At 41.3% G+C, this 25,718-nt stretch overlaps 1 protein-coding gene across 6 annotated transcripts in view; it reads left to right on the top strand.

The window, feature by feature from the left end:
* The window catches only part of LOC116842322 (disintegrin and metalloproteinase domain-containing protein 10), a 179,202-nt gene extending 153,709 nt beyond the window's left edge, over positions 1 to 25,493 (top strand). For 5 of the 6 annotated variants that reach the window (XM_032811364.1, XM_032811363.1, XM_032811367.1 and 2 more), the window contains 14 exons: positions 6,741 to 7,001; positions 11,616 to 11,810; positions 17,266 to 17,561; positions 18,752 to 18,898; positions 19,001 to 19,149; positions 19,883 to 20,117; positions 20,225 to 20,399; positions 21,005 to 21,173; positions 21,289 to 21,466; positions 21,547 to 21,780; positions 21,879 to 21,995; positions 22,073 to 22,237; positions 22,869 to 22,998; positions 23,789 to 25,493. In XM_032811364.1, coding sequence (XP_032667255.1) covers positions 6,741 to 7,001; positions 11,616 to 11,810; positions 17,266 to 17,561; positions 18,752 to 18,898; positions 19,001 to 19,149; positions 19,883 to 20,117; positions 20,225 to 20,399; positions 21,005 to 21,173; positions 21,289 to 21,466; positions 21,547 to 21,780; positions 21,879 to 21,995; positions 22,073 to 22,237; positions 22,869 to 22,998; positions 23,789 to 23,952 — 2,615 coding nt within the window. In that variant the 3' untranslated portion in view covers positions 23,953 to 25,493. The remainder of the gene's footprint in view (positions 1 to 6,740; positions 7,002 to 11,615; positions 11,811 to 17,265; positions 17,562 to 18,751; positions 18,899 to 19,000; positions 19,150 to 19,882; positions 20,118 to 20,224; positions 20,400 to 21,004; positions 21,174 to 21,288; positions 21,467 to 21,546; positions 21,781 to 21,878; positions 21,996 to 22,072; positions 22,238 to 22,868; positions 22,999 to 23,788) is intronic. The other variant, XM_032811362.1, reaches the window with a different exon arrangement.
* The last annotated feature ends 225 nt before the right edge of the window (positions 25,494 to 25,718 follow it).

Here is a 25,718-nt window from a genome sequence, read left to right on the forward strand (position 1 = left end):
CACGCACGCACGCACGCACGCACGCACGCACGCACGCAGACAGCAGAGAGAAATTTATATTTCAATTATAACTGTGTAGAGAGATCATACAGAACATTGCGTTGAAAGATTGTTTCAAATAAGTTCTCCTCCTCCCCCCTTTTAGGGTGGTTTGAAGGTGGCTTTGATCAAAGTCAAATGACAAATGGTATAATCTTTTTGTATTCCACAAAATTTCAACTCTGAATCTCGGTCTCATTCAGAGTTAGGTTTGGTGTATCCAGAACTTAGTCTATTCTATATGTTACTTCGAAAACGCATCGTTTAAAAACTTTTTAAAGGAGAAAATATATTCTAAATAAGTTCTAAGTATATTTTAAATAATGTTTTTTTATTGTTTAAATTCTGAAGAAGCAAAAAAATAATATATTTTGGCGCAATAATTTTGTCCACCTAGATTGCGAAAATATCACACTGTGCGGCGAGGAGATACGAGGCGCGGCCATACACACACATATGGTGCGAAATAAAAGTTGTATAGAAACAATAAACGGTATGCGAAACAGTGAGAAACATGCGTAAGTAACTAAGGGAATTCAATACGCACGCACGCACACAGTCTGCGGTCTGCAGCTGTTGCGAGATATGTAACTCGCAGAATTACAACAATGCAACTCGCGACGACGACCACAGCGACGACGACGATGACAACGACGCCGGCAACGAAAGAACTGATGGTTCCCGCCGGTATTAGCGGGTAGACATGCAATTTGCATTTTTGTTCCCACGGTTCCTTCGTCTTCGTATCTAAATATCATAGCGCTCCAAGGAGCGTTTTCGATGCAATTCGCGCGAAGAAATACTGCCGCGGCCGAAGACACAGCACGGAAAATTGGAAAGCGGGGAGGATGGGGTTGACTACCGTTCCTCATTCTCTTCAATATCATCCCCCTCCGTTCCTCTCCGGGATATTACTTTTCGCTCTTTCTCTTCATTCCGGCGTCGGCATTGAAGTCGTCGTCGCGCGTAAAACCGGCGGGTCCGTCGGGATAGCTTCCTTCTGCGGCCGAGCTCACTTACTTTTCCAACGACGTCATATCGGAAATGCTCGTTAGGCCGTAATTAAAAAACCCGGGAAATGACGACGATAATAAATATTACTTGCGGAAGTTGCGGCGCCATTGCAGCGACGGATGTTATCCAGATGCTGAACTTGTTAGGGATTCAAGCGCGTTCACAACGAAGCGAGGTGGACGGCCAGACGAAATTTATTTTGCACAAGCTCGAACAATTTCTGCGATCGTTGGCACGGGAACGTATCTCTCGCGACGTACAATTTTAGACGGGAAGTTATATTTGTCTTTATACTCGTCGCATACCGCTGAAAAATTCAATTTCCACCGCAGAAATCGAGGCTCGCCGTCGAACATGCTTCGTTCATTTATTATATCCATTCGGAAGTGAATAGAATTACAGAGAGCGACGTGGATGAGATTGCAGGGAAACGCAACGGCAATGACCCTTCGCGCTGGCCTTTCTTTATTTGTCGCCAGAATTATGGTTAGATTTCCCATTTTTTGTCTGAACTCTACTCCGTGCCGCCGTGTATGACAAACAAGTCAGGTTTAAAGCGTATTATCGCATTACCCATCGAGAATTCGATTGTTCGAAGAGAAGCGCGGAACAAGAGGATTCGACTCGATTATGTTGAATGAAACTCGCAGAGAGAGAGAAAAAGAGAGAGAGGGGGGAAGGGGGGAGAGAAAGAGAGAGAAGCGCTTATACGATTGCGTAATTATTTTATTCGTCTGTCAAGAAACGCATATGAGTACACGCCGTGTAGTTCACGCCATGTAGTTCAGCGAAAAGAAATAATCGTGCGAGAATTTTCCTTTTTCGTTATCGTCGCACGACGCGTGAACTATTACTTTTCATTGATTTCGCGTATTTGAGATATTACCCGTTTGTTACGCGTCGCGACTCGTCGTTTTTTTTCTCTTTTTTTATTTATTTTCTTTTTGTATCGAAAAGATGCAGGCGCGTTTGATTTATTTCTTCACACTGCACAGCAACCGGAATTTTCGCGCTCTGAGATAAACTAGTAACACCATACGAATGCGTATCGATCCGCCTCCCGCTACAATGCATAAAAAGGTACGTCGTTGCAGTCTGTCTCATGCATCATACGCGTCCCTGCAGCTTTAGATGTCGATACGTTTTCATGTCTCGTTTCGAATCCTTCTATTCATTCGAGAACGGATGGAAATGTAGAAGCAAGTCGCATCGCCATTTCGTTTTCTGAGTTTTTATTCGATATAGGGTGTTCGTCGAAATATATAAGCGTCAGCGGCGAGATGTCATTTCGCGACGAATTTTCTGGACGATTCTGTGTGTTTGACGAAGTAATCGCGGAATTATTTTGATACTGAGAACGAACGGTTCAAGATCTGACTTTTCACTCTTACTTTTTCTTCGTGAATTTTAACAAAACTTCAATTTGAAGACTTAATTCCCGAAATATTTCAAAGTGTTGACAATTAGTTGGAAACTGTTTTATTAAGATTCATTTCCTCCGGAACGAATAGTGTATCATTAATTATTATATATAATAATTATGTTATATATATATATAACATTATGTACATATTATGTTATATATATATATATATATATATATATATATATTATTATATATATTAATTATTATATATAATATATAATTAAAATATTATATTATATATTATTATTATATATATTATTATATTATATATAATTATATTTAATTATTATATAAAATAATATACAATAATAGTGTATCATTATTATTATTGTATCATTATTATTAATCTTACAATATGTCCTATAATTTTGTGACAATGTTAGAAAATAAGAAGCAAAAAATGACGATATCCGATCAAGGTTCTCTCGAGGGGTTGATTTGAAATTCATGAAAGAAACATTCATGAGCTTATTATCGCTTCTCTTATTTTGGTAAATGATTCATGTATTACTAGCAACGTTCGCGGAACATTAGGCGGTGTAACATATAGCTGTTCACCTTATTGATTGCACGACCGGCCGGTAATCTTGTTATTATGTAATAAATGAACTACGAAACATTTCCATTAACATGGATGGATAAATGGGACGTGTTGGCTGATAAGCTTTCCGTGTTCGGTTTCATAGCTTCCCGATGATTCGGCCCATCGAATGAGGAAGAGCCTCCCAGGCGAGAGTGGGCAATCAGCTTATTTGAAGCTTACCGCGTGGAATTCCTCTTTGTTCCGATATCACGGTCTGGGAATAAGACCCAAGGGGTCTTAATGTTCTCTTCTTCCTCTCTCTCTCTCTCTCTCTCTCTCTCTCTCTCTCTCTCTCTCTTTTACTTTTCTTTTATCATCCTCTCATACTCCGCGACTTAAATAAAGTATAGATTCGCCGCTGTTGTAAAAATCAAATTTTCCGCTCGCCATGTTACGTGCGCGGGAGCGAAATATCTCAAAATATAATTCAGTCGCATTATCGCTCGCGACGTCGCAATTCCTTTTGATCTCTGCAAATTGCAGCGCTGCAATACGTCGGAAGATGTCATTAAGTATTAAAAAAAAAAAATAGTAGACGGCAGAAAGAGGAGCGATGTTCGACCTGCGTCCCTAATAGGATGTTAATTGTAGCTCTCAAACGCGCAACGTTCTTGTGTAAAGTACCTTTGTGATATTTTCTCGGTGCTCGGCGCACAGTATTACGTGATTCTCTTCCATAATGAAATTAAGTGCCCGTCTTCGAGATAGGAGAACGTCGATCATAAGACAGTTCTATTTCCTCCTACTTTTTCCCTGCAGACACGCAAATTGCCCTTCTTGTCGAGTCTTCGTAAATTCTTCGCAATATTTACGGAACGGCTTCCCATGGGTAAAAGTTACGTCGGACACAGGAGGGGAAGGGAGGACGGTCGGCTTGCCGGAGTGATGAGATTTCTCGCATTATGAGTACCGCGCGCGATATAGGCTTACTGGGTCTAAAAGTCAAACGGGTCAGTTGTTACGTAATAAATGAAGGAGCATATTCTTTTAGTACAGGTTGCTTGTATCATGTTAGTTGAATGTACTTATGGTTTATGACTTATAACAGAAACATCGCATGCGACATTTACTAGCACTTTTCCGAAATTAGACGCGATGAGTCAATTTTTTTTTGTCTCTAGTTTCACACAGAGAGAATATTGTAGTAAAAATTACAGTACAATTTCAGCAGTCTGGGAATAAACTGGCACTATTACGGAAATTATAATAAAACATAGTAAAAATGACCATAGTAAACATGATAATTTTTACTACATTTATGGTAATTTTACGTTTATGATCACATTTACTATGTTTTAAGTCAATATGTAAAAAATGTGACAACTAGATCCGGGTTCCTCTATATGCATATAAGTGTCAGACAACAAGGAAACATTATCTCCGCTCCCGTGAGAGTCGATCTTACGTCGCGCATAATGCGAAGTCTGTCTATATTGTGCGCGCAATTAAATATCTTCATCCGGTGCGACGCAGTTCGGCATTGTTCGATAAACAAGCTCGGAAGCATTAAGAAACTTCGGGAATTACGTGCCTCATTTACCGTGATTATCCTTAAAAGTTACATGTCTGGCGTCGACCGACTCATTTGCGCGATTGCACTTATCATGCGAAGAAGCGGAGCGCGTTTCATGAAGCGTAATGCGAGGCGCTCGCGAACTCTTTAGAAATCGGCTAAATGATGTGACGAGGAAAGTGCATTTTTGTCCCTCCCTCTCCTCCTTTCTTCCATAATATTCATACTGGAGGTGATGTTGCTTTACAGAGCATTGCGAATAACGTACGTTCCAGTCTCGCGGAAGAGCTCCTGGAATTTTAGGCGCGCTGAGAAAAATCTCTCGGTGATCTGAGCAAAAACACGTTTACTATTTGATGATCGTTGGAGAAACAGATCGAACAGTTACTGTTGCAAATCATTTCTCGTCATTTGTCATTTTAACAAATATGTATTACCCTTATAATCTACTTTCACTATCTTCTTAATTTTCATCTAACCTGTAGCCTAACACTATCAAGATCTTCTTTCTATTTACCATGTCTAATTGTCCTTTCACTCACAACAGGTACCATATCATCTTCATACGCAATATTTCAAATACTGTTCTTCAATTGGATACATCTTTATTCCATATTTTGTAATATTTTTCTTTACACTTCATCTTTCTTACTTGCACAGCACCTGTCCTATCAGTCCTTATGTCATTCTTCTTCCGCATATCTTTATTTTGCTTTCTTATCTCATTCGATGACCAAATCTTTCCTCTTTTTTTTCTATCCCTTGTACATAATTCTGTCTTCTATTACTACCTATTACATCATTACTACCTATTTTCTCATTTAAATGAGTTTACCCTGTTTGACCTCATACTAAATTCAATATACTAATCCATTCAAAACTCATGTACTACGTCAATCAAACATCCACACACTTGCACACTATCTAACCAGATTTTTGTTGCTAGTATCGTGTTAAATTAGCAAAACTTTTTCTCCCAGTGTGTCCAAAGTGGCGCACTTTCGCGTCAGATACGCGAAAGATCCCCGACAAATTGCGGGACCACGTAGCTCCTCACGTAGCCCCGAGTATCTCCCTTTCGTCGCACACGATCACACGTCGGATTCGCGGGGAGAAATGGTCGCCTGATATAAATTCACGTTACACCCTCGGAAATTACGAGAGCGATATCAGGTCGAGGAAGCGTTGCCAGGTCGTCCTCTCCGCGGGGCACTTTGTCTCGTTAACGTGGCCAAGGATGAACTGCTAAGCGCAACACAATTCCGTGGCGAATCTCGTGAGGACTTCGGCGTCGATCCCTGACTGTTCAACTTACCCGCAATCGGCCCGCATTTTCATCGGCCACGTTATGAGACAGCCGTGCTGGGACTTGTTAGGTCGAAAAAAGGTCTCTCTCCGACTCCCTAGCGCGTCGCCAGCGGCCGTTCTGACGGCCTCTCTGACGAGGGCGCGCGAAAATACCCGCGCTAGACGTCGGATTATCCGGTCGGCCTGATTACGCGATGTCCCTTCGGATGCTTCGTACGTTCGACTAGGGCTGACCCTTGTGCCGTTGTCGAATAAGAGAGAACCCCATGAAATAAAATATGATTCTCCGTTATTCTCGAAGCGGAACTCAAGAAGCACCAAGTGCTTTCGACATTCGCGACTTGCCGTATTCCCATAACGTGATGTTGTCTCTGCAGCTGACCGCAATAGATAATTATACTTGGATAAATATTTAGAGCGTCTCTCGGATGGAAAAATCAATATGAAACAGCTCGACGCTTTTCAGGCTTGCGATAAATAGAAATTCAAGTTTAAAACGTTTGCTGTCGTTTGGGTCACCGGTGGTTCGCGCTGAACTATCGGTTTTGGCCGTTCGACATTTCGACATTAAAGCAAAACAATCGTGAAATACTCTTATGAGACACGTGTGTATTTAACAAATACACAGCAGGAGAGAGAGACAATGTGGATCACCGGTGAGCTACACGACGTAGATGGCGGGTTACATGCAGCCAGTTCAGAATTTCAATGTAACGTGTCGAGAAAGTTATCGAAACATACTGTTTTTACTGTACACACTTCATCGTGACATACTGCATAATTTCCTCTCGCGATTGTCGCGAATCGAGATTTCACTGGCGCTTTATGAAGAACCTATTGTCGCTTTTGTGTTGCAGCTCAACGGTTGAACGAGTACATCCGCCACTACGAATCTCTGTCGTACCCCGTCGAGGACGTCCATCGAAGTCACGTAAGGGCGAAAAGGTCGATCAGCCGCGACAGCGCCGTGACTGTGAAGTTCCGTGCGCACAACAAGAACTTCCACATCCGATTAAAGCGGGACCTCGCCACTTTTAGCAACAACCTAATCGTAGACGGGCCCACGGGAGAGAGACAGGATTCCGACATCTCCCATATTTACAAGGGCAATCTAATCGGTACGTCCACGACAGTACAGACATTCGCAGCGATGTTATTTTATTTACACAGCGTTCTCTTTCGAGCAATCGTAACGCGCGCTCTTCTCCGAATTTCAATTGTTAGAGAACACGCGCGGCTGGATCCACCTGTGTTTTTTCTCTCAAGGGTGGATTCGTATGACGAAAGAACGGCTGCTCTCGAAATTTCGCGATGTTTTAAATTCAAATTGGGAAATGACATTAATATTTCATATTACTTCATATTAATGTCGAATATCTATGACAACGAGTATCGTAGAATTGCAAGATTCCATTCTATTGTTTAATTACGAAGATGTACATTATACATTACGTATATATTTAACACATACGTACATACAGACACACACACGCACGCGCGCGCGCGTTAGTATAATCCATCTGTGAAGCAGAGCTTGCAGAGAGAAGTGAAATTATAAATATTATAACAGTAATTATAAAGGATATATTTCAACAGAACGCGTTTCATTCAATACAGTTTTAATGAGACAGAATTAAAGTTGACCGCCCGCAGTTCTTCCACCGCGCTGTTTGCCCGATAAACTTGAAAATACAACGTTTTCGTTCGATACACAGAGAAGAGGGTTTTTTTTGTATCTGGTATACCTATTTGTTCCCGATTTGTTCGACCCGACAAAATAATTTTATATGAAGCAGCATAATTTTATATAAAATATTATACACACACATACATACACATTTTGTTTTATTAGATTAATTTCGCTTATTTGCACGATTCTCCATTCGGCAACTCCGCGATTGTAATGTTTCCCAACGCGAGTTTTTCCGCGGCCACCTTCGCAACATCTGCCGTTACGCGAAAGTGCGGCTGCTCCAAGATACTCGATATACATACACGCTATAGCTAGAGAGGTCTACGACTCGAATATTATATCTCGCATCGATGCACTTCTCCCAATATAGAGCCATGGTATTATGACATCGAGTCTGCAATCTTCTTGGTGGCCCATATATTCGCACGAGCGACACTCGGCATGTAAAGTTACACGGAATCGATCGGCAGCTCGATCGCTCGAACTTCTCCGCTCATATGACAGGCACACGTAACTGCCGACATTAAATCGAACGTGCTTCTCTCTCTGTCTCTACCCCTCTCTCTATTTCTTTCTTTCTCTTTCCCTCTGTCTATGTTTATATACGTGCAGTTAGTTGCACTCACTTCCAGGGACGCATTTATCGCGAAAAGAAATGATAACGGCGCGCCATTGTTCTCGCAAAACGACAGGTAAGTAACGCGAAAACGGGGTGAAAAGTTCAAAGCTGAAGTTGCAGAACGCTGGTATCCTAATTCACATAAAACCGCTCCGTTCTTGACACTCAATCGTTCGCTTGAATCCCACAAGTGCAGCAACGTTAATAATTAACATTAATATCACATTTTTCGACCGACCACAACACTAGACGCCGACACGTTAGGCAATATTGTTTCCAATTAACGCCAGACAAAACGTGTCGCAGCAAGATCTTAATTCGGCCAGCTCGGCTACTGAAACGTCTATTATTTAAGTTATAACGAAACATCCGGCATATAATGAAATCTTCCCTCCGAAGTAAGGCCGTCTTCAAATTCGTCGTGCGATACGCCGCTGAAGTTTAATGTTAACCTTATGAAATAGCCTGTTTGCATATACCCCAAAGAACTTTCATCAAAATAAATTTAATAGAAGGAGTGAGAGAGAGAAGTGCTCTGGCTCCTCCTGCTTTCTTTCTTTCTTTTCATTTCTACAGTAATTTCTTTAATTAAAATATTTATTTTTTATGAGCAAACGTAAATTGTATGTATGTAATGCGTCTTATAATGTATATTTTTCAACAGCTATATATTCATTACCATATTACAACTATATTCGTGTTCTTAGGAGACTGTCCTAGAACGATAAGTGAACGCTCAATCAATCAATCAATCAATCGAATCAATCAATCAATCAATTGATCGAATGTGCGCGCGCGGACACACACATACACAAGCCAAGAGCTATATTTAAATATATAACCGTGGCTTTCTCTCACCATCTGACACCCGAGCGACGCTCGCTTGGTGCACATTCTGGTTACATTCTGCAGCTTGGCCTCCACGAGGCGGTACCGTTTCTTCGTGTAGTACCGCTTCCGCGACGTTCCCCGATAGCCAGGTGTGGCACGCAAAAGTGCGTGTCAGCGTAGATACCGGGTGGAACCTTTATTTCCAGTCTAATAATTTACGGGAGTCCGGCGTGCGAGGGGCGACAGTTTAAATTATGGATCAGGGCGACGAGGTGCCGGGGAACAGTTTATCTCTCGCTCGTGCACTCGTGCGACCTTTCGCGACCCGGTTACAGCCGCGCTCTCCTCACCGGATAAAACATCACGAGAAGGCTCCGACTATGCTTCAGTTTACGGATCAAAAGGAATTCCGAAAATCGTGGGCTTAGCCGTGCAAGCGCTCCGCTATTCTTGCCAAAGTTAACGGACTAGGCCGCACTTGTCGAGTCCACGGGCGACTTTATAATACCGGTCGGAAGGGATTATTTCTACATGCAGACATACCTTACGTTCCAATTTTTTAGAAACAGGGGGAGGGAATGGGGAAGGAATATATGGATCCACGTATTCGCGATATAACTGAAATTTTCAACGTGTTGCTTCTCTAAAACTTGCTAATGAATTGAAATTGTATCAGAAAATTTTCTTTTATTTATTACACACATATATACATAAAACTCCGTTAGCGTGGCAGAAAAAAATGTGTTAGTAAGGGAAGAATACTGAACAAATTATCAGGCCGTCAGATGCACACAATCAAGCTTAGATTAGGAAATTTTCTGAGTTTGATTTTCATCAGGAAGTTTTCTGACTTAAGTTTGATTGCGCAGTTGAGGACTTGATAATTTATTCAGTATTTTTTCTTTGCTAGTAAATTTTCTCCCGTTATACCAATGGAATTCTACGTGCGTGTATATGTGTGTTATGTAATAACACTGTCAGACACATAACACTGTTTATCCGGGGCGCTTGTGAAGTGGTCAATAATTAAAAAAAGAAACAATGTCAAAATACCACCAGTTGGAAATTGCAAGGAAGGAGTAACGCTGAAAACCGGCTGCGTGGTTTTAATTTCGAGAGCGCCGACGCTTTGTTCTCGCGTCAAAAGGAATTTTGAATTGTGATAAGCTTAACTGCGCGGATGACTTCGCTTTCCTGCGATCTATTATCTAGAGAGGAAAAAGGTTATGTCCCGGGAACGCTCGCTGAATATTCTCTCTTATTGTCGTTTACCCACGTATCTGCAATACGCTCAGGTTTCATCCCGCGCTTTTAATGATTCAATATTTTCCTTTCACGTCCGGCGCATTGGTCGAAAACGTGTCGCAAAATATTTTCCATGCATAACGCGCGACAGAGAAACGATTTCAGCGTTACCTTTACTGCCAAATCTGTATTTCCGTCGACAAACGCGGTTTCTTTACACAGGCGAATATAAAATATTCGTTGTGCATACGCGTTTCGTTCTCGAATCGAATAATATAGCTGCAGAATCTGAATTCGAGGATCTCGCGAGACCCGGATCTCAAATGGTAGGAGAGATGCGTCCCGCTCATTCATTCATTCATTCATTCATCTTCTTCATTATATTGTCGTCTTTGATATATGAAATAGGTCTCGCGATGTCGCGCGCTTCTCTTATTGTGGTAGACAAAGATTCTCGACGATATCAAGGACCATTCTTTTCAACTACCAGAGGATAAATTGAAAAGAATAGTCCTCGTCTCAAAAGGACAGGTATCAAGTTATAAGATATAGATTCTCGGACATTAAGGGATTTCGCCAAAAAATTGATATATTGAGCTTTCTGAAGCTTTCTCAAGCTCTATCTATAATTCACACTTGTACACACACACGCGCGCGCGCACATATAATTTGTTCAATTCTCCCTGATTTTTCATTATCGTGAAAAGATAGAAAATATATACATTATAACTTCGTTCGCGCTATACGTGCGTCTCTCAGCTAGACGAGTGAATCGAGACAGTGAGACGAGTGCACGTTGCTGCGTAAGCCAGCAATTTCAAGCGCAAAAAGTTTCGTTGGGTGACGAAGTTTCCACTACCGTCGATACTTTTTCGAGCGAGGCAACTTCGTAGCCGTTCGCACGAACATGGTTTCGTACTCGCGCGCGCATCTCCACCTGAGTGTTTATGTTACTTCCATGACGTTCTCCTTATTTCTAGGAGTAGAGGAGGAGCATGGGAAAACAAATAAAGAAATAAAAAATTAAAGAAAGTTGCCGTAATTTTAGTATAGTAGCGTTGCTTTTCAAGAAACGACTAACGTAACGATCATTTGTATAATTATATCGTGCAAGAAAAGATAGAGTTTGGATTATTGTGTGTGCGCGGACGATATGGATTAAGAGAAATAGGGAGGCGTAATTAAACACGACCTCCTACTTATTTAAAACTTAAAAACTACCTAAAAATAAGCTATTGTTAATTTCATCAAATTCGTTGCATTTAGGAATTACAATGGCAATTTTTTCGAGAGAATTTCACCGAGATCCTCACGTCTGATCGTGAATATATTTTCTGCTTCCAGGCGAGCCTGATAGTTACGTGTTCGGAAGTGTCAGTGATGGAGTCTTCCACGGGAAGATAATATCACCGAAAAGCGGTGCGTGGTACGTGGAAAGAGCGCATTACTACTTTCCGCCGCACGAGGTAAACGAGACGCTGCACTCTGTGATCTATCATGAGAATGACGTCGGCGATCCGTACGCAGACGTTCGACAAGGTAAGGCGCGCAGAAGAAATAGAAGAACAAGATTCGTTCTTTCGGTTTCATCGATATTAGTTCTCGAGACATACAGGCACATACATGGCATTTTCAGCAAGTCCACTGCGCGAGCGTAACATGTTCGGCGGGGGAATGACCTTTACCTTCAGGCCATCTATTACAAAGTTTCGATATCGCAACATCCGATGTTATCGACCGTTATTCTTCCAGTTCTGCGGTGTGTTTCGCGTTATCTATAATATATACACCGTGGTTATGAAATAAATTTTGTTCCGATGAAGTTGAACGAAAACTTATTAAATATACAACAGAAAAAAGAATTCACTGTGCACTGTGTTCCTCAAACTCTGTGTTTAATTTGCGTGAAAGAACGTGGACTGAATGTATTCGTTAATTTTACACTCGGCGATGTTTCTTTATACTTCTACCTACAAAAGAAATGCATACTGCATTCAGGTAAATGTTACTTGTTTCAAGTATTTCGTAGGTTTGTGTATCCGCAAATCTATCGTAAGTTCATCATAAACATCAAATTTATTCAAGTAAATTCTAAATTCTGATAAGTTTAGCATTTGAAGAATATTGAATTAAAACAAGAGTTTTGCTTACTACATAGGATCGAGTCAGCTTATTCTTGTATAAAATTTCCTAACATTTTTGCAAAGGAAGTAAATTTTTCTTTTAAGTACATATGATACTGAGCTTCTCTCAAATTTGTCACGAATATGTTTTGAGATGCTATTTCTGTTATCGAGATAATATTCTCAGTTGAAGACAATTATCTTTCAAAAGAAGAAAAGTAAACAGAATAATTTTCTTGGGGAAAAGTGGAATATTTTTCTCTGTATATTCATGAACGATGTATATACGAATGGTAGCATAAAATGCACATCGGACTTGGGGAACAGTTGTTCGACATCCGACCGAAACAAAGCAGCAGCTGCGTAACGACTCGGAACAAAATCGCGAGTCTCATTATGCAAAAGAAGAAATACCATGTGACGTGTATTCGCGGAAAATGAATAAATTTAGATCGGTAAAGGCAACGATTTATTTAACTACCGGTTACGTTAATAATTGTAACGTTCGTCGTGCATGGGAGCTTTGCTAATTATAAGGCGGCCATGGGCTCGAGAACGATCCGGACGATCGTCTGGATAGGTTGTTCAATGATGGCGACCTCGAAGCCGGCGCCTCACGATATCACGCCTCACTTTGTCACGCGATGCGCCACATCTCTCGTTCTCTTCTCGGATTCTACCTCGATCTCTCCGATGGTCATTCTTGAAAATGCGTCTGCTTGCGCATCAATTTCTGCGATATCAGGTTGGTCAAAAGTAACCAACGAGGAAGATTTTACGGAGAGGATTGCTGTTGCATCAATTTGCACCCGGCTTTCTCGTTGCATATACGCATCGTTCTTTGTATTAATTTCTACATTTCTAGTATTTGAGACACGCAAAACTTACTCTTCTAAACTTTAGAGTTCTTGCATTGAGAAGAAAATGTTTGGTATTTGTAACTATAATCACATAAAGAAATAACTATTATAAATTATGGTCAAGAAAACTATTTCTTTGTTGAGTTCTACTATAATGTTAGCGACAATAACCTCATATGTGTGTTACTGCTATCATTACTATGTTCGAACAACTAAAAAATATAATTGGGGCCAAAAATAACTATAATTTTATTAGATCAACTATTATTTCTCTTAAACTGTGGGTTACGTAAAAAATCTCTGGAAGTCCTCGGCACGGATTTATCCAGAAAATTAGATTGGTCGAGGGAAATTGTCCCCCCACTTTCTAGCACTTTCGATATTTAAGCTCCGAATCAAAATTTCCATTAAAGTAAACTTTCCTCACATGGAATTCTTTTACGTTATCTGCCGCCATCTTTCGGTAAGTTTAATTCCTCAGCTGTTTATAATCGAGCGAAACTTCCCCTAGGACAGAATTAATTTCAAACTTGTCAGAGGATTAGCCATTGAAACGAAAGTGCTCGACTCCTGATACTGTCCCGTGTATGCGCTATCAAGGAATATAGCGACCGGCGTAGGGAGATTGCATCGTTTAAGCAGTGGGAAGGGAAGGAGGGGGATATAGATATCGGAAAGTCCGTACGAATTCTACGCGCCATTTACGGTATCGTTAGGGAAGTAAGTAGTCCATTCGCGTACGTGCGGGCGGAGAGCGGCGCAGTCTCATCCTGGATCTGCTTGCAGTCAGCGCGACGACTGCGCGGATTTCGCGATTCGCGCCGTTGTTGCGTTTATAGCGCAGCAGCATAAATGCTGCCAACCTGGTTGAAATAAACAGGCAAGCATATCGCGTGTAATATTTATCGCTCCTCCCCCTTTCCCCCGGCCGCCGCTTCGCGCCTCTTCCGTGCACACTGCATGGATCAAATCGCGTCATCTCGCAGTGTTTGCGCTCCCCGGAAATACGTCCGGCGTTATGAGTTTGCTGCATTTATTGGAGCGCTACACGGGGCATGATGATACGCGGAAGAGCAGAAGCGGGTGGAATGGAGTGTACTTCGTGTTCCAGGACTAAATCCTTCTGGCAACTCCGTATCCGATGCGCTATTAGACATGATGGGTGGTATTAAAGGATGACGAGGGATGTCGGGAGAACGTGCTCAAAATAAGAAAACAACTATCGTTTGTGAGCATTAGTAGAGTCTAGACTAGCAAACTTTTTCAGTACGCAGATAGAACTGATCTTCTTGTAACCTACACGGAGGAAATATTATAGTCCTGCTCCACATATCAATTCTTCTCGGTTTTACTTTGTTTTTAGTAGCTCAGAAATAGACTGGCAGTCTATTCTTGTCAAGGAACATAGTATATTTTGCTAGAAACATAACAGATTTTGATAGAAATATTGCAATTGTTTTATAGCACATTTCAGTTATTAAAATACACGTATGAAATAAAAGGGCAATGACTATTATTAATTACTATCGGTAATTACTATCAGTAATTACTGTCGACAATGTCGATCTATTCCTCGGTTCCCTAAGAAATCCTAGAGTAATTTTTATTATAAAGTTCTTTCCGTGTATATATAGGCTCGAGAGTCTCAGACTCTCAAGTTCTTAGAACCGTATCAATAGTCGTTACTTGAAGTTTGTTTCACATAAGACACTCAGATTTTTACTCAGAATTAGTTATTTGTAACATTATATCTGTAATCGCGGTTCAACTGAAGAACTCTTATCTAACTGAACTCTGAATATAAATTGTTTTTGATACCTGAAATTTTTACGAATTGTCACAGACATTTTTAACTGACAGTCCTAACGATAACGGAAATGGCACAGGACAAGAAAAATGTTTGACGCTACTCCTTTCGTTTCTTTCCTTCTTACCTGGAATGGTAATCCCTGTTAACGCTAGTACATAGACAAGATTAATAAACAAAACACTAGCATAGACAACAGGCAATGCTGTCACTCTTGGAACGTTGAGTCATTAAAGCTCACAATTAATAAAGCTACCGATGGCGGCCACGATTATTTCACTTGTATCAGCAGCGGCGTTATTGATTCGTACTTGTGCGAAACTACTTCTTTGTCGGAGGAAGAAACAGGAGAGTATCTATACACGGAGAGAATTTTATAATAAATTACTTTAAAATTTTGTAATCGAGAAATGGATCATTGTTCTGCAGTAATTTGTTATTCTTTCATTTCACATGTACTATTAAAAAATTCACTGTGTTCCTACTCTGAGAGAATATATCTGAAAAGTAAAAGGTATTTAATCGGTGAATATTAATAACGTATTAAATTAAAATTTTGTATTTAAATAGAGTACACAATTATTTTCATGAAAAGCTAAGATTTTAACAAAATATATATTTTCTTGTTAGGAAAATATTATATATTCGTGTGAGTAAATGTGTTATTAGTACTACCTGATTAATATTTTTTTATTTCTTAATTTTTCTTATTTCATCTTATTTTGTTCTCATAGTGTAGCGAAATTTGCTGTTTCTAACGAAATTTTACTATGCTTCCTAACAAAATAAACCTTATTTATATCCCTGCACTACTAGCGACATAGTAAAATTGAAAAGAATTTTTATGAAGAAGGAAACTAATATTTTCTTTCCGTGCACTACAGCGAGACACTACGTTCATCTCAGTTCGTTAACGTCACTGTACGCCGCTTATGAACTGAAAACTGTATAAGACGGTACTCTTCTCTTGATGAAACGTCCCAGTTCTGAGACTGCAAAAGAAACCGACGACTTCGTGTGTGTAGTGTAACATAGTGTTTACCGCGAAAATGAGAGCTTAGATATCGCCTGCGCCGGCTACGATCGAGGTTTTACAAAATTGTCGGGTGATAAGGAAGATCGGTATAAAGAAGAGCGAAAATACAAGGAAAAAGGCATCGTGTGCAGTGAAGCATGTCGTTTTTCTTAGACTCTAAAAGTAGCAAGACAGAACATAGTAACAATCACAAAAAGCTTCTACGAATGCGTTTACCTCTCGCGTATCGAACGTTGAAGATGTTTCCACTTTGGAATCGCTGATCCGATAATGGCGAGTTGCGCTCTCTCTCTCTCTCTCTCTCTCTCTCTCTCTCTCTCTCTCTCTCCGATGAGACAAAGAGCAGAGTTCTCGCAGGCACACGTAGACGCTACCACGTATAACGGCCGTCGTTGTGACCCGCGATACGACACCCAAGGGATCGCGACAAGGTCGCCATTAGTCGTCACATTATGCCCCATGTATTCGCTTTACGCAGATAGCTCGAGCGTATTGCGGAATTGCGCCGATGATTAAGCCGCGCGCTTCTGTCTCGGTGACAACGGCTCGGGATGCAGATTGCGTGCTACGTGACTTGGCTTCCGCGTCATTATTATTCGGTCTATACCTGAGCCATCTACCTCGCGAATCTTAAGGTAGTAGACCACGGCCTACGGGAGAGTTCGACGCGCAGCGTATTTCGACCCCATCGATGATGCAAGGCTCCCACGTGGCTCGTGAATGTTTCGAGTTCCACCGCCAGATTCAGTATTAATGGCAATGAACTTCGTCATTAATTAGGAACCTCGCGCTGTTCTCTCGGAATGGTTACGACTCACGCTCCCAGATTTTCCTGTAACGCGCGCTTCAGAAAGCCGAAGCGTCTGTAGCAGTCTATTATTCCGCACAGCTCTCTGTCTAGGATCATTTTGACCGTAATGAATAAACAGCACTGTAACTTGTAGCAACTCACGCGCATGTTGTACATAAGGTACATAGGTACATAAGGTACATATAATAGGGTGTAACGGTTGAGTGAATTTCTTAACTCTCTCATTCGTAGGTGGATTCAAACGTATCTTTAGGATGAGGACATTCTTGGAATTACTTCTTAGCGCTTATTTATGGTCTGATAAAGTCGTGTACTTCGGCTGTAAATCCAACATTAAATCGACGGTGAATTTTTCAGGTGATTCCGGTGGGTGTGGCATCACCGATGAAGTGACAGAATGGATGGAGAAGATCCAAAATTCTGCTGAACCAGATGTACCGCTTAAGACGGTTCCGTCAGTGAGCCAAAAGGAGCCGAAACCAAATGTCGCACCTTGGAATGGGGACCAGGAGAGTCCTGGTCACAAATATAGTAGGGAAGCCAATCAACCTAGTCATCGCAGACCACGAAGAGCAACTAGGTCGAAGGAGAACAATACCTGTTCGCTCTTCATACAAACAGATCCTCTTATATGGAGGCATATTTCCGAACAGGTAAGTGAAGCCCTTTTCAATTCAAATATAAAACCAGTAGAGAGATGTGTCGACCGAACATCTCCTAAATTTTAATTGGTCGCTCCAAAATTGGAAAGTACGCGACTTGTCGAGTGTCCGTTTTCAGAGCCAATACATAATGTATCTCTAAAATGATATTTCTATTCTCGAGAGGATATATGGGGACATAATATATATTTCAGGCCACATTGAATATACTTCTTTCATGATTTCTATAAGATTTACGTGTCGAAAGAGTTACGTGCCTCTGGTTATGTGCAAAAACAGCCGCACTATTCGAGACTCTTTTCCGCGCTTCTGTCACTTCTATAGCGAATTTATTCCGAACGTCTTTTTGTTATTCTACCAATTCGCCGTGCGATAACGTGCAAAATTGTGAGGCCGTACGAGAGGAAAGCTGACGTTTGCAGTCCGGAAAAGGATAAAAGACAAGATAGTAGATTGTTATAACGATGGAATGACCCAATTCTAAGCGGCAATTTGCAACGGGAGAATGCCAGTATCTCCTTGCACAATAGGGAAATACCTTGAATACCGACCGTTCTCTTCCTATAGTCACATTCATATGCGTTTTCGTCGGCAGCACGGTCAGTGCAATTCCCCTTTGCATTTTCTCAACAAGCCAGACACCACCCGCATTCCAGCATTCTTCGCAAAAAGAATATTCTCCCCTCTCCCTATCCTCGTCCACGTCCTCCAGCGGCCTTTGATATCGCCACGGTGTATACTGCACACAGTGCATTCCACTGGAGGCTATTTTAATGACAGATTTTTAGACGAATTTTTACGTTGGATCTCTCGCGAAAGTTTCCAGGGAATTTTGATTAGATGGGAAATATTTGACGTTGAACTCTAAGAATTCCCACACGTTTCAACTTCAACCAGCGCAACCGAATAACTGGGTCTCGTAATTTTTGTAATTAATTTCGCGGATGCTCCCGCTCGACGGAAATTCAATTCGCAGCTTAATTAGCGGCGATATTTAATATCGAAGATTGAAAACTCGCGCGACGATAATTCCACCGAATACATACATACGTACATACGTATATACATACATACATAATATATATACGTGGATGGAATATAATCGTTATAACGCACGAAGAAAAAAAAGATGTGATATCAATACGTTGTCGCGAATGCTGAGTTCCCGTGCGACTTTGCAGCTGCATCACGACGTGGAGAAAACCCGGGAGGAGATATTTTCCTTGATCGCCCACCACGTCACCGCCGTAAACTACATCTACAGGGACACGCAATTCGACGGCAGGATAGAGCATAGAAACATCAAATTCGAGGTCCAACGAATAAAGGTAACGGTATCGCGTCCGAAAATAGCGACGCTTAAGTAACGGTCGGCCTGAAGAATACTTGCCTCGTGATTCACTCGATCCCCTGTATCTAATATCACACAGATCGATGACGACACGGCCTGCACGCAGCAACAGACGTACAACGATCCGAACCCGTTCTGCATGGAGAACATTGACGTCAGCAACTTTCTGAATCTGCACTCCCTCGGGAACCACGAGGACTTCTGCCTCGCCTATGTCTTCACCTACAGGTGAGCGGCACACACGGAAAAAACAATTCTGTTGGTGCAACAGAATTTTCGGTTGCTCAAGGATCAGACGAAAACTCAGTTGTAGGAACAGAAAAATTCCTTTATGAGGCTTCTGTATAGTCAATTGTTCTTAGTTGCCTCAACCAAGTTCTAATATCGTTGAATGTTTAGACGAATATTTGCGACAACAGAAATATTACTTTTCATAACAGAGATATCGCTTGTGACCACCTAATTTTCAGTTGCGCCAACTGAAATTTTTGGTTGCACCAACTGAAATTTTTTTTTGCGTGCAGAAGTGATCCTTGTACTCCGCGCGCGTCCTTTTATGCCCGTGACAGCTCTTAAACGCTCATCAATCTTTCTTAATAATTGGATTAAAAATTGGAATTCGCTGGTCGCGGCGTTCAAAAACCTATCGCTTGGATCCTTTTTGAGTATATGATATTGAAATATTTGATCTTGATCAGCAAAATTCATTGCATTAATGCTAGCACTCATTGCATGTCCTTTCGCTATTTCATTTGTATCTTATCCTTTATTAAGATCTTCGTATCTTTGTACTTATATCTTTCTTTTCGTATGTGCAATTACTTATCTTTCTGTTATTTCTCTATGTTTACTGCTCGTATTACTATTTTGCACTGTATGTTGCTCTGAAAGGGTTTTTATCCTGAAGCGTAATAAAGCAGTGTCCTATTCTATTCAAAATATTACGTGTTCTCGTCGACAGGGATTTTACCGGCGGCACTCTCGGACTCGCCTGGGTTGCGTCCGCGTCCGGCGCGTCCGGCGGTATCTGCGAGAAATACAAGACCTATACTGAGACCGTGGGCGGCATGTATCAGTCTACCAAGCGCTCTCTGAACACCGGCATCATCACTTTCGTGAATTACAACAGCCGAGTGCCACCCAAAGTGTCGCAGCTGACTTTGGCGCACGAGATCGGGCATAACTTCGGATCACCGGTAAGTCGCGAAAGAACCCTTCTTTCCTCTATCGCATACGTGTGTCGCACGGCTCGTTCGAGAATGACGTAGCAAAGGTGAAGATAACGATCTTACCTTCTTTCCAGCACGATTTTCCACCGGAATGCAGACCGGGCGGCATGGACGGCAATTACATTATGTTCGCCTCAGCAACGAGCGGAAATCGACCGAACAACAGCAAATTTTCAAAGTGCAGCATTGGCAATATCAGTAACGTCCTAGATGCTATCGAGGATAACAAGAAGAGGAACTGTTTCACTGGTATTTTCACGTTTTCAGTTTCCTATCGCGACGATATCCGAGACGGAATAAATGGAAAATGGAAATGAACGAAATGGCGACCTTTGAAGGCTCCTGGTCCCTCGCCGCGGAACTCTCAATTGATGACGTCAGAGGCGAGAAAACACGCGATAAAGGTTCTTGCAAAATATATTGAAATAGAAAGAATATATCCATAAAATGATACTTGAAATCGATCTGGCATATTTGTAGAGTAGTTCGCTTTCTTTTTGCTCTAATAATCAATAAATTATCTTAAAATAGTCATATGACAAGTACATCCCTTTTTAACCTATGTTTCTTCATGATTTTATCGTATTAATTTTACGGTTACTTATCAATTATTAAGACAATAGAAAAGTGTCCGGAATATTTTACACATCCACTCGATCGCAGGTGTTATTTTATGGATACATATTTTTACTTCTACGTATTTGGCAAGAATTTGTAATGCATACTTTCTCGTTTTTGAAGTCATGAATCAAGATAGTGAGAACACAGGAGCCTCAAGAATTTTGCTTCTGCGATATTCACAACGATATCTTGTGACGCAAGTCTGATTAATATGTTGCATTTTTTATCTACAGGCGCGTTTTGCGGGAACAAGGTTGTCGAAGCTGGCGAGGAATGCGATTGCGGATACGATGACGAAGAGTGCACGGACAAGTGCTGTTATCCCAGACAGGTGTCCGAGGTGGATAAAATCAAGAACGAAACGGCGAAAGGCTGCAATAGAAAATACAGGACACAATGCAGGTACGTACTCGCGCGCTGACACGCATTTGCTTTTATTCCGGCCGAATATGACGTCGGCCGATGGCTCTCGTCAAATCAGCGCATCCCTCATGCGTGGATAATTATGCGTTTTCAGTCCCAGTGAAGGGCCTTGCTGTTCGAGCGATACGTGCCAGTTTGTGCCCCTCTCCCACAAGGTTCAATGTAAGGCTGAGTCGGATTGCAGTTACAATTCCACCTGCAACGGCAGATCCTCCGAATGTCCAGCGCCGCTGCCGAGAGCCAATAAGACCAGATGTAACGAGGGCACTCAGGTAATCGCACTCTGTTATCTACGATACCGCCGTGATTTAATGGCGTCGAGACGCTCGTTTCAACAGCGCGTTATTTACAGCTGTGCATCAACGGGGAGTGCACCGGATCCATTTGCCTGGAGTGGAATCTGACAGAGTGCTTTTTAACGAGCAGCATCATACCGAACATCGACAAGCGAAAGCTCTGCGAATTAGCCTGTCAAAATGGCACCGATGCGTCGACATGTCGCGGTACGAGCGAGTTTGCGCACATGGTGGGACTGCCCGAGGGCGGAATGAGTTTGAGACCTGGTTCACCTTGTGATAATTTCCAGGTACAAATGATTCCACGCTTGTTCAACGTACGAGGAGAAGCGAAATGCTTCCTGAAAACTGTATAGTCGCGGAACTGTAATTTATATTTGTTTCTCAGGGTTACTGCGACGTTTTCTTGAAGTGCAGAGCCGTTGATACAGAAGGGCCGCTCGCAAGATTGAAGAATCTACTGTTCAATAAGGAGACCTTATCAACGGTAGCGCAATGGGTGACTGTAAGTGCAAACATTTCATTTACTACTATCAATCTAGAGTGACATTATGTACAATCGTCGTTTATTTTCTCCTGCAGGAATTTTGGTGGGCCGTACTGCTGATGGGCATAGCTTTCATCATATTTATGGGGTTATTTATCAAGTGTTGTGCCGTGCATATTCCTTCCACTAATCCTAAAAAGCCGCCAGCGAGGCGCATCAGTGATACATTAACAAGACCGATGAATACTCTTAGAAGGATGGTGAGCAAAATGCGTAGATCATGTTTAGCAACAACAGACGCTTTTTGTCGAAATTTAAAACAAAAGATGTTTGGATGTAATGATATTAGTTGCTTTTCATTTTCACACAAGTGATACTGAGTCTAAAGTTTTGTAAGTATTTTATACTCATAAAATGACATCATTGCGTTCAGTGGATTAAAGGAACGCGCAAGTGAGAGTATTTTCAATAACCTTAAATTGTTGCATTGTAAATTGTCATAATTCTTGTCATAGTGATCCATCTATCTGTTAACTATATCCATCATCCATAACTAAAATAATATTATTTACAAAATTATTTATTTTCAATAATTGTTTACAATTATTTCATATCATTTTGTGCATACTTGCTTATTTTGGTCGTAAAGTTATCGCACAACAACACATATTTATAACCTCACTTTTAATGTAAGTTAACAAAACTTACTAAAATACACGAATTTGCGCAGATTGTAGGTAAAAACTCAGTTGAGTCACCTATGAGAACGAAAAGGAATGTGCACTCAACTGAGTTATGATGTCACAAATAAGATTTATCTGAGTTTTCATGTAAATGGAAAGCATTATTAATATTTAGCACGTGTTTTATCATTTGTCATGTCTGTTGCAGCGACATCCTCACGGCGGAGGAGGAGCTGGACCGAGAAGTATACCTCCGAGACCAAGTCAAGGTGGACACGGTACACGTGGACCTTCTCATGGTTACGGGGAAGGTAGAGGTGCTCAGTATTATCCAAAAGGTGAGTTAGCATATCGAATCACTTATACATTTCCTGTTGCTTGAGTTTAATTCCCGCACTCAAGCGGCGATCGAGAATACACGTGCTGATACGTTGACGAAAAGAAACAAATTAATCTGACACACTAACATGAATTAAGCTCAAGTCAACGTTGTCGCGTTCTTCGTCCTTGTGTAACCCGCAACTACATCAATGTCTTTTCCTGTTTGCATCTCCCTCGCATTGACGCGCATCACTACTATCGTTCTATGACCTGCAGAGGTGAGCTGGGGCCTATACGCTATTCTATACGCTTGATAGGAGCAAATTCATGAAGGCGAAGATGACTGTCGCATTACAACGAACAAAGTCTCAAGTTGACGATTTGTCACGAAATCGATGAAGCGCCTGAATTTCTTGCATTTGCTCCTAACTCATTATTCATGGCATTGCACTGGATGCTCTAGCTGAAATATTTTTTTTCTTCCCCGTTAATACAGGAGTTCCTACGAACAAACTCCTCTCGCCCTTCTCTGATTTCGCACCATCGATTGCATTATCGCATTAACTCCAAATTATGATTTGCCGGAATTGCGTTGTAGTTAGACGGCGAAATGACAGGAACAGCACAGTGACGAAGGACACGCGAGGAGCGTGGAGATCGCGCTGACTGCTTCTGCCGTACTTGATTTACCTAATACATATCGCCAGCAACTCTCTGTCCTCGCATATGTCCGCATATGTCTCGCATATGATGTTTCTTTTGGTTATGTGTTTCATTTCATAGTCGAACATTTTTCTAAACTTTAAGCAGGCTATCACTCGGTTCCCACAGCTAGTGCGCCACCAAATAGCAGGTCAGCAGACAACTACGGCCGTTCCAACCACCCAGAACTGTACGCCGGCGCCTATTCGGGCTCCGGGGGAGGGGGGAGGGGCGCAGCCTATGAGATGAGGCATCACAACAAGGTGTGACGATCCTAGGACGTCGTCACGGACGAGGACCACCAGTCGCGGCGTTGCACCACGAGTCGTTGTGTAAAACGATTGCCAAATGCGAAGGGAACCGATCCACTCCACGTGAGGAACGCGACGATGTCTTGTAATCGAGATCGAAGCAATAACGACGAGATGATACGGCGCGATGATACGGCACGACGTTCAAGCAGATTGAGAGATCCGGCGATACGCGCTTTCACCTGAGTTGCGTTCGATTGACATCATGACGCGAAGAGAGCTACTTGTAGATATGAGGAAAGTACGTATCAGTGATCCCAAACCGATCTCTCATTTTGCGTCGGTTCTATAGATGTGATTTCAATTAGACCAGAGGCGCTACGAACGGCGACTCGAAAGATTGCAAGTTGGCCGGAATCACGATGTAATAGAATATAACGATATATCGGAAATCGTGAGTTCCCAAGATTTTATATATATATATATATATATATATATATATATATATATATATATATATATATATATGTAACCTTTTTTTATGTAGTACCAATATATGGTTTCTCGTGTCGTCGTTCAAAAAATTCGTCGCATGATCAAACTTTAGAATGCTTCGGGCAACCTTCGTTCTTCGCCAGCGAGGGTGATATTGTTATATGATCAAAGTAATTTAAATCGATCCAATGTGTGATTCATTTCGCTTTAGCGATCGACGCTGCTGTTCGCACAGCGACAAACGCGACGGTGTTTTGTTAAACCGCGTCGCATCTTCGCCCTTCGACAACTACGAGCATTCAAAGCCAAGACCGTAACGGTCTTTGTGTGACGGCGTCCTTCGTGATGTCTATATATCTGTGCATGTCGCTCCCGAAAGTTAAGGCTCAAGGGGTGTGTCGCTTTCTTCGTTGGGTATTGAGTACGAGTTTAGTAGGAGATCAGCAATATAAGACAATACGTCCTTTCGTGATGCATTATATAGACATACGTTGCGTAAATGAGTTTTCCAAAGACGTGATTTTAATAGTAGTCTGTTTCTTAACAAACTTAACTCGCGTACTCGCGCGATACGAATCGTTTTTCTACTCAAGTGAAATTTTATCGTCAAGTGGCACGCGCGTCAGTTTAATTTAAGAAACTTGATGTGCACCAAACGACTTATTCGCACGGAAGGAGGAAAAAAATCTCATCGTACATACAACATTGTTCACGATAAACTGCAGTTTCAATGACTGATTTATTAACGACTTTCTGGAGCGAAATGGCACCCTACCATTACCAAACACATCACAGGTCATTCGCTTGATCTCTGTACCATTGTAGTATAATAATTAACGATCTGTATTATTCTTATACTAATTTGTATTAGCCAATTGAAGTGAATGAAGCTATATACGAGACTACGAAGGATATAAGAGCAGCAACAACAAAATGTAATGCGTTTCTGTAGCGATATTCCATTAACTATTACATATGAACGAAGATGATATTGATCATTATTAAGATTATACTTATTAATACTATTATTATTATTACATTAATATTATTAATTAGTTATATCATGCAGATGATAATTTATCTTTGCGAATGTTATATTTAATTAAATACGAGTTTTAACATGCTATTAAGTCGAGGGCTGCACCGTAAACACGCGACTAATGCGTATAGCGGACCAAAGACGAGCCCTCTTATCGAAAGAAAAAAAGAGAGACGCGATATGTTATATATATATATATATATATATATATATATATATATATATATATATATATATATATATATATATA

The sequence above is a fragment of the Odontomachus brunneus genome, unplaced genomic scaffold (assembly GCF_010583005.1).
Source record: "Odontomachus brunneus isolate Ranch 3 - 2012 unplaced genomic scaffold, Obru_v1 Obru_scaffold_024, whole genome shotgun sequence".
NCBI classification, from domain to species: domain Eukaryota; kingdom Metazoa; phylum Arthropoda; class Insecta; order Hymenoptera; family Formicidae; genus Odontomachus; species Odontomachus brunneus.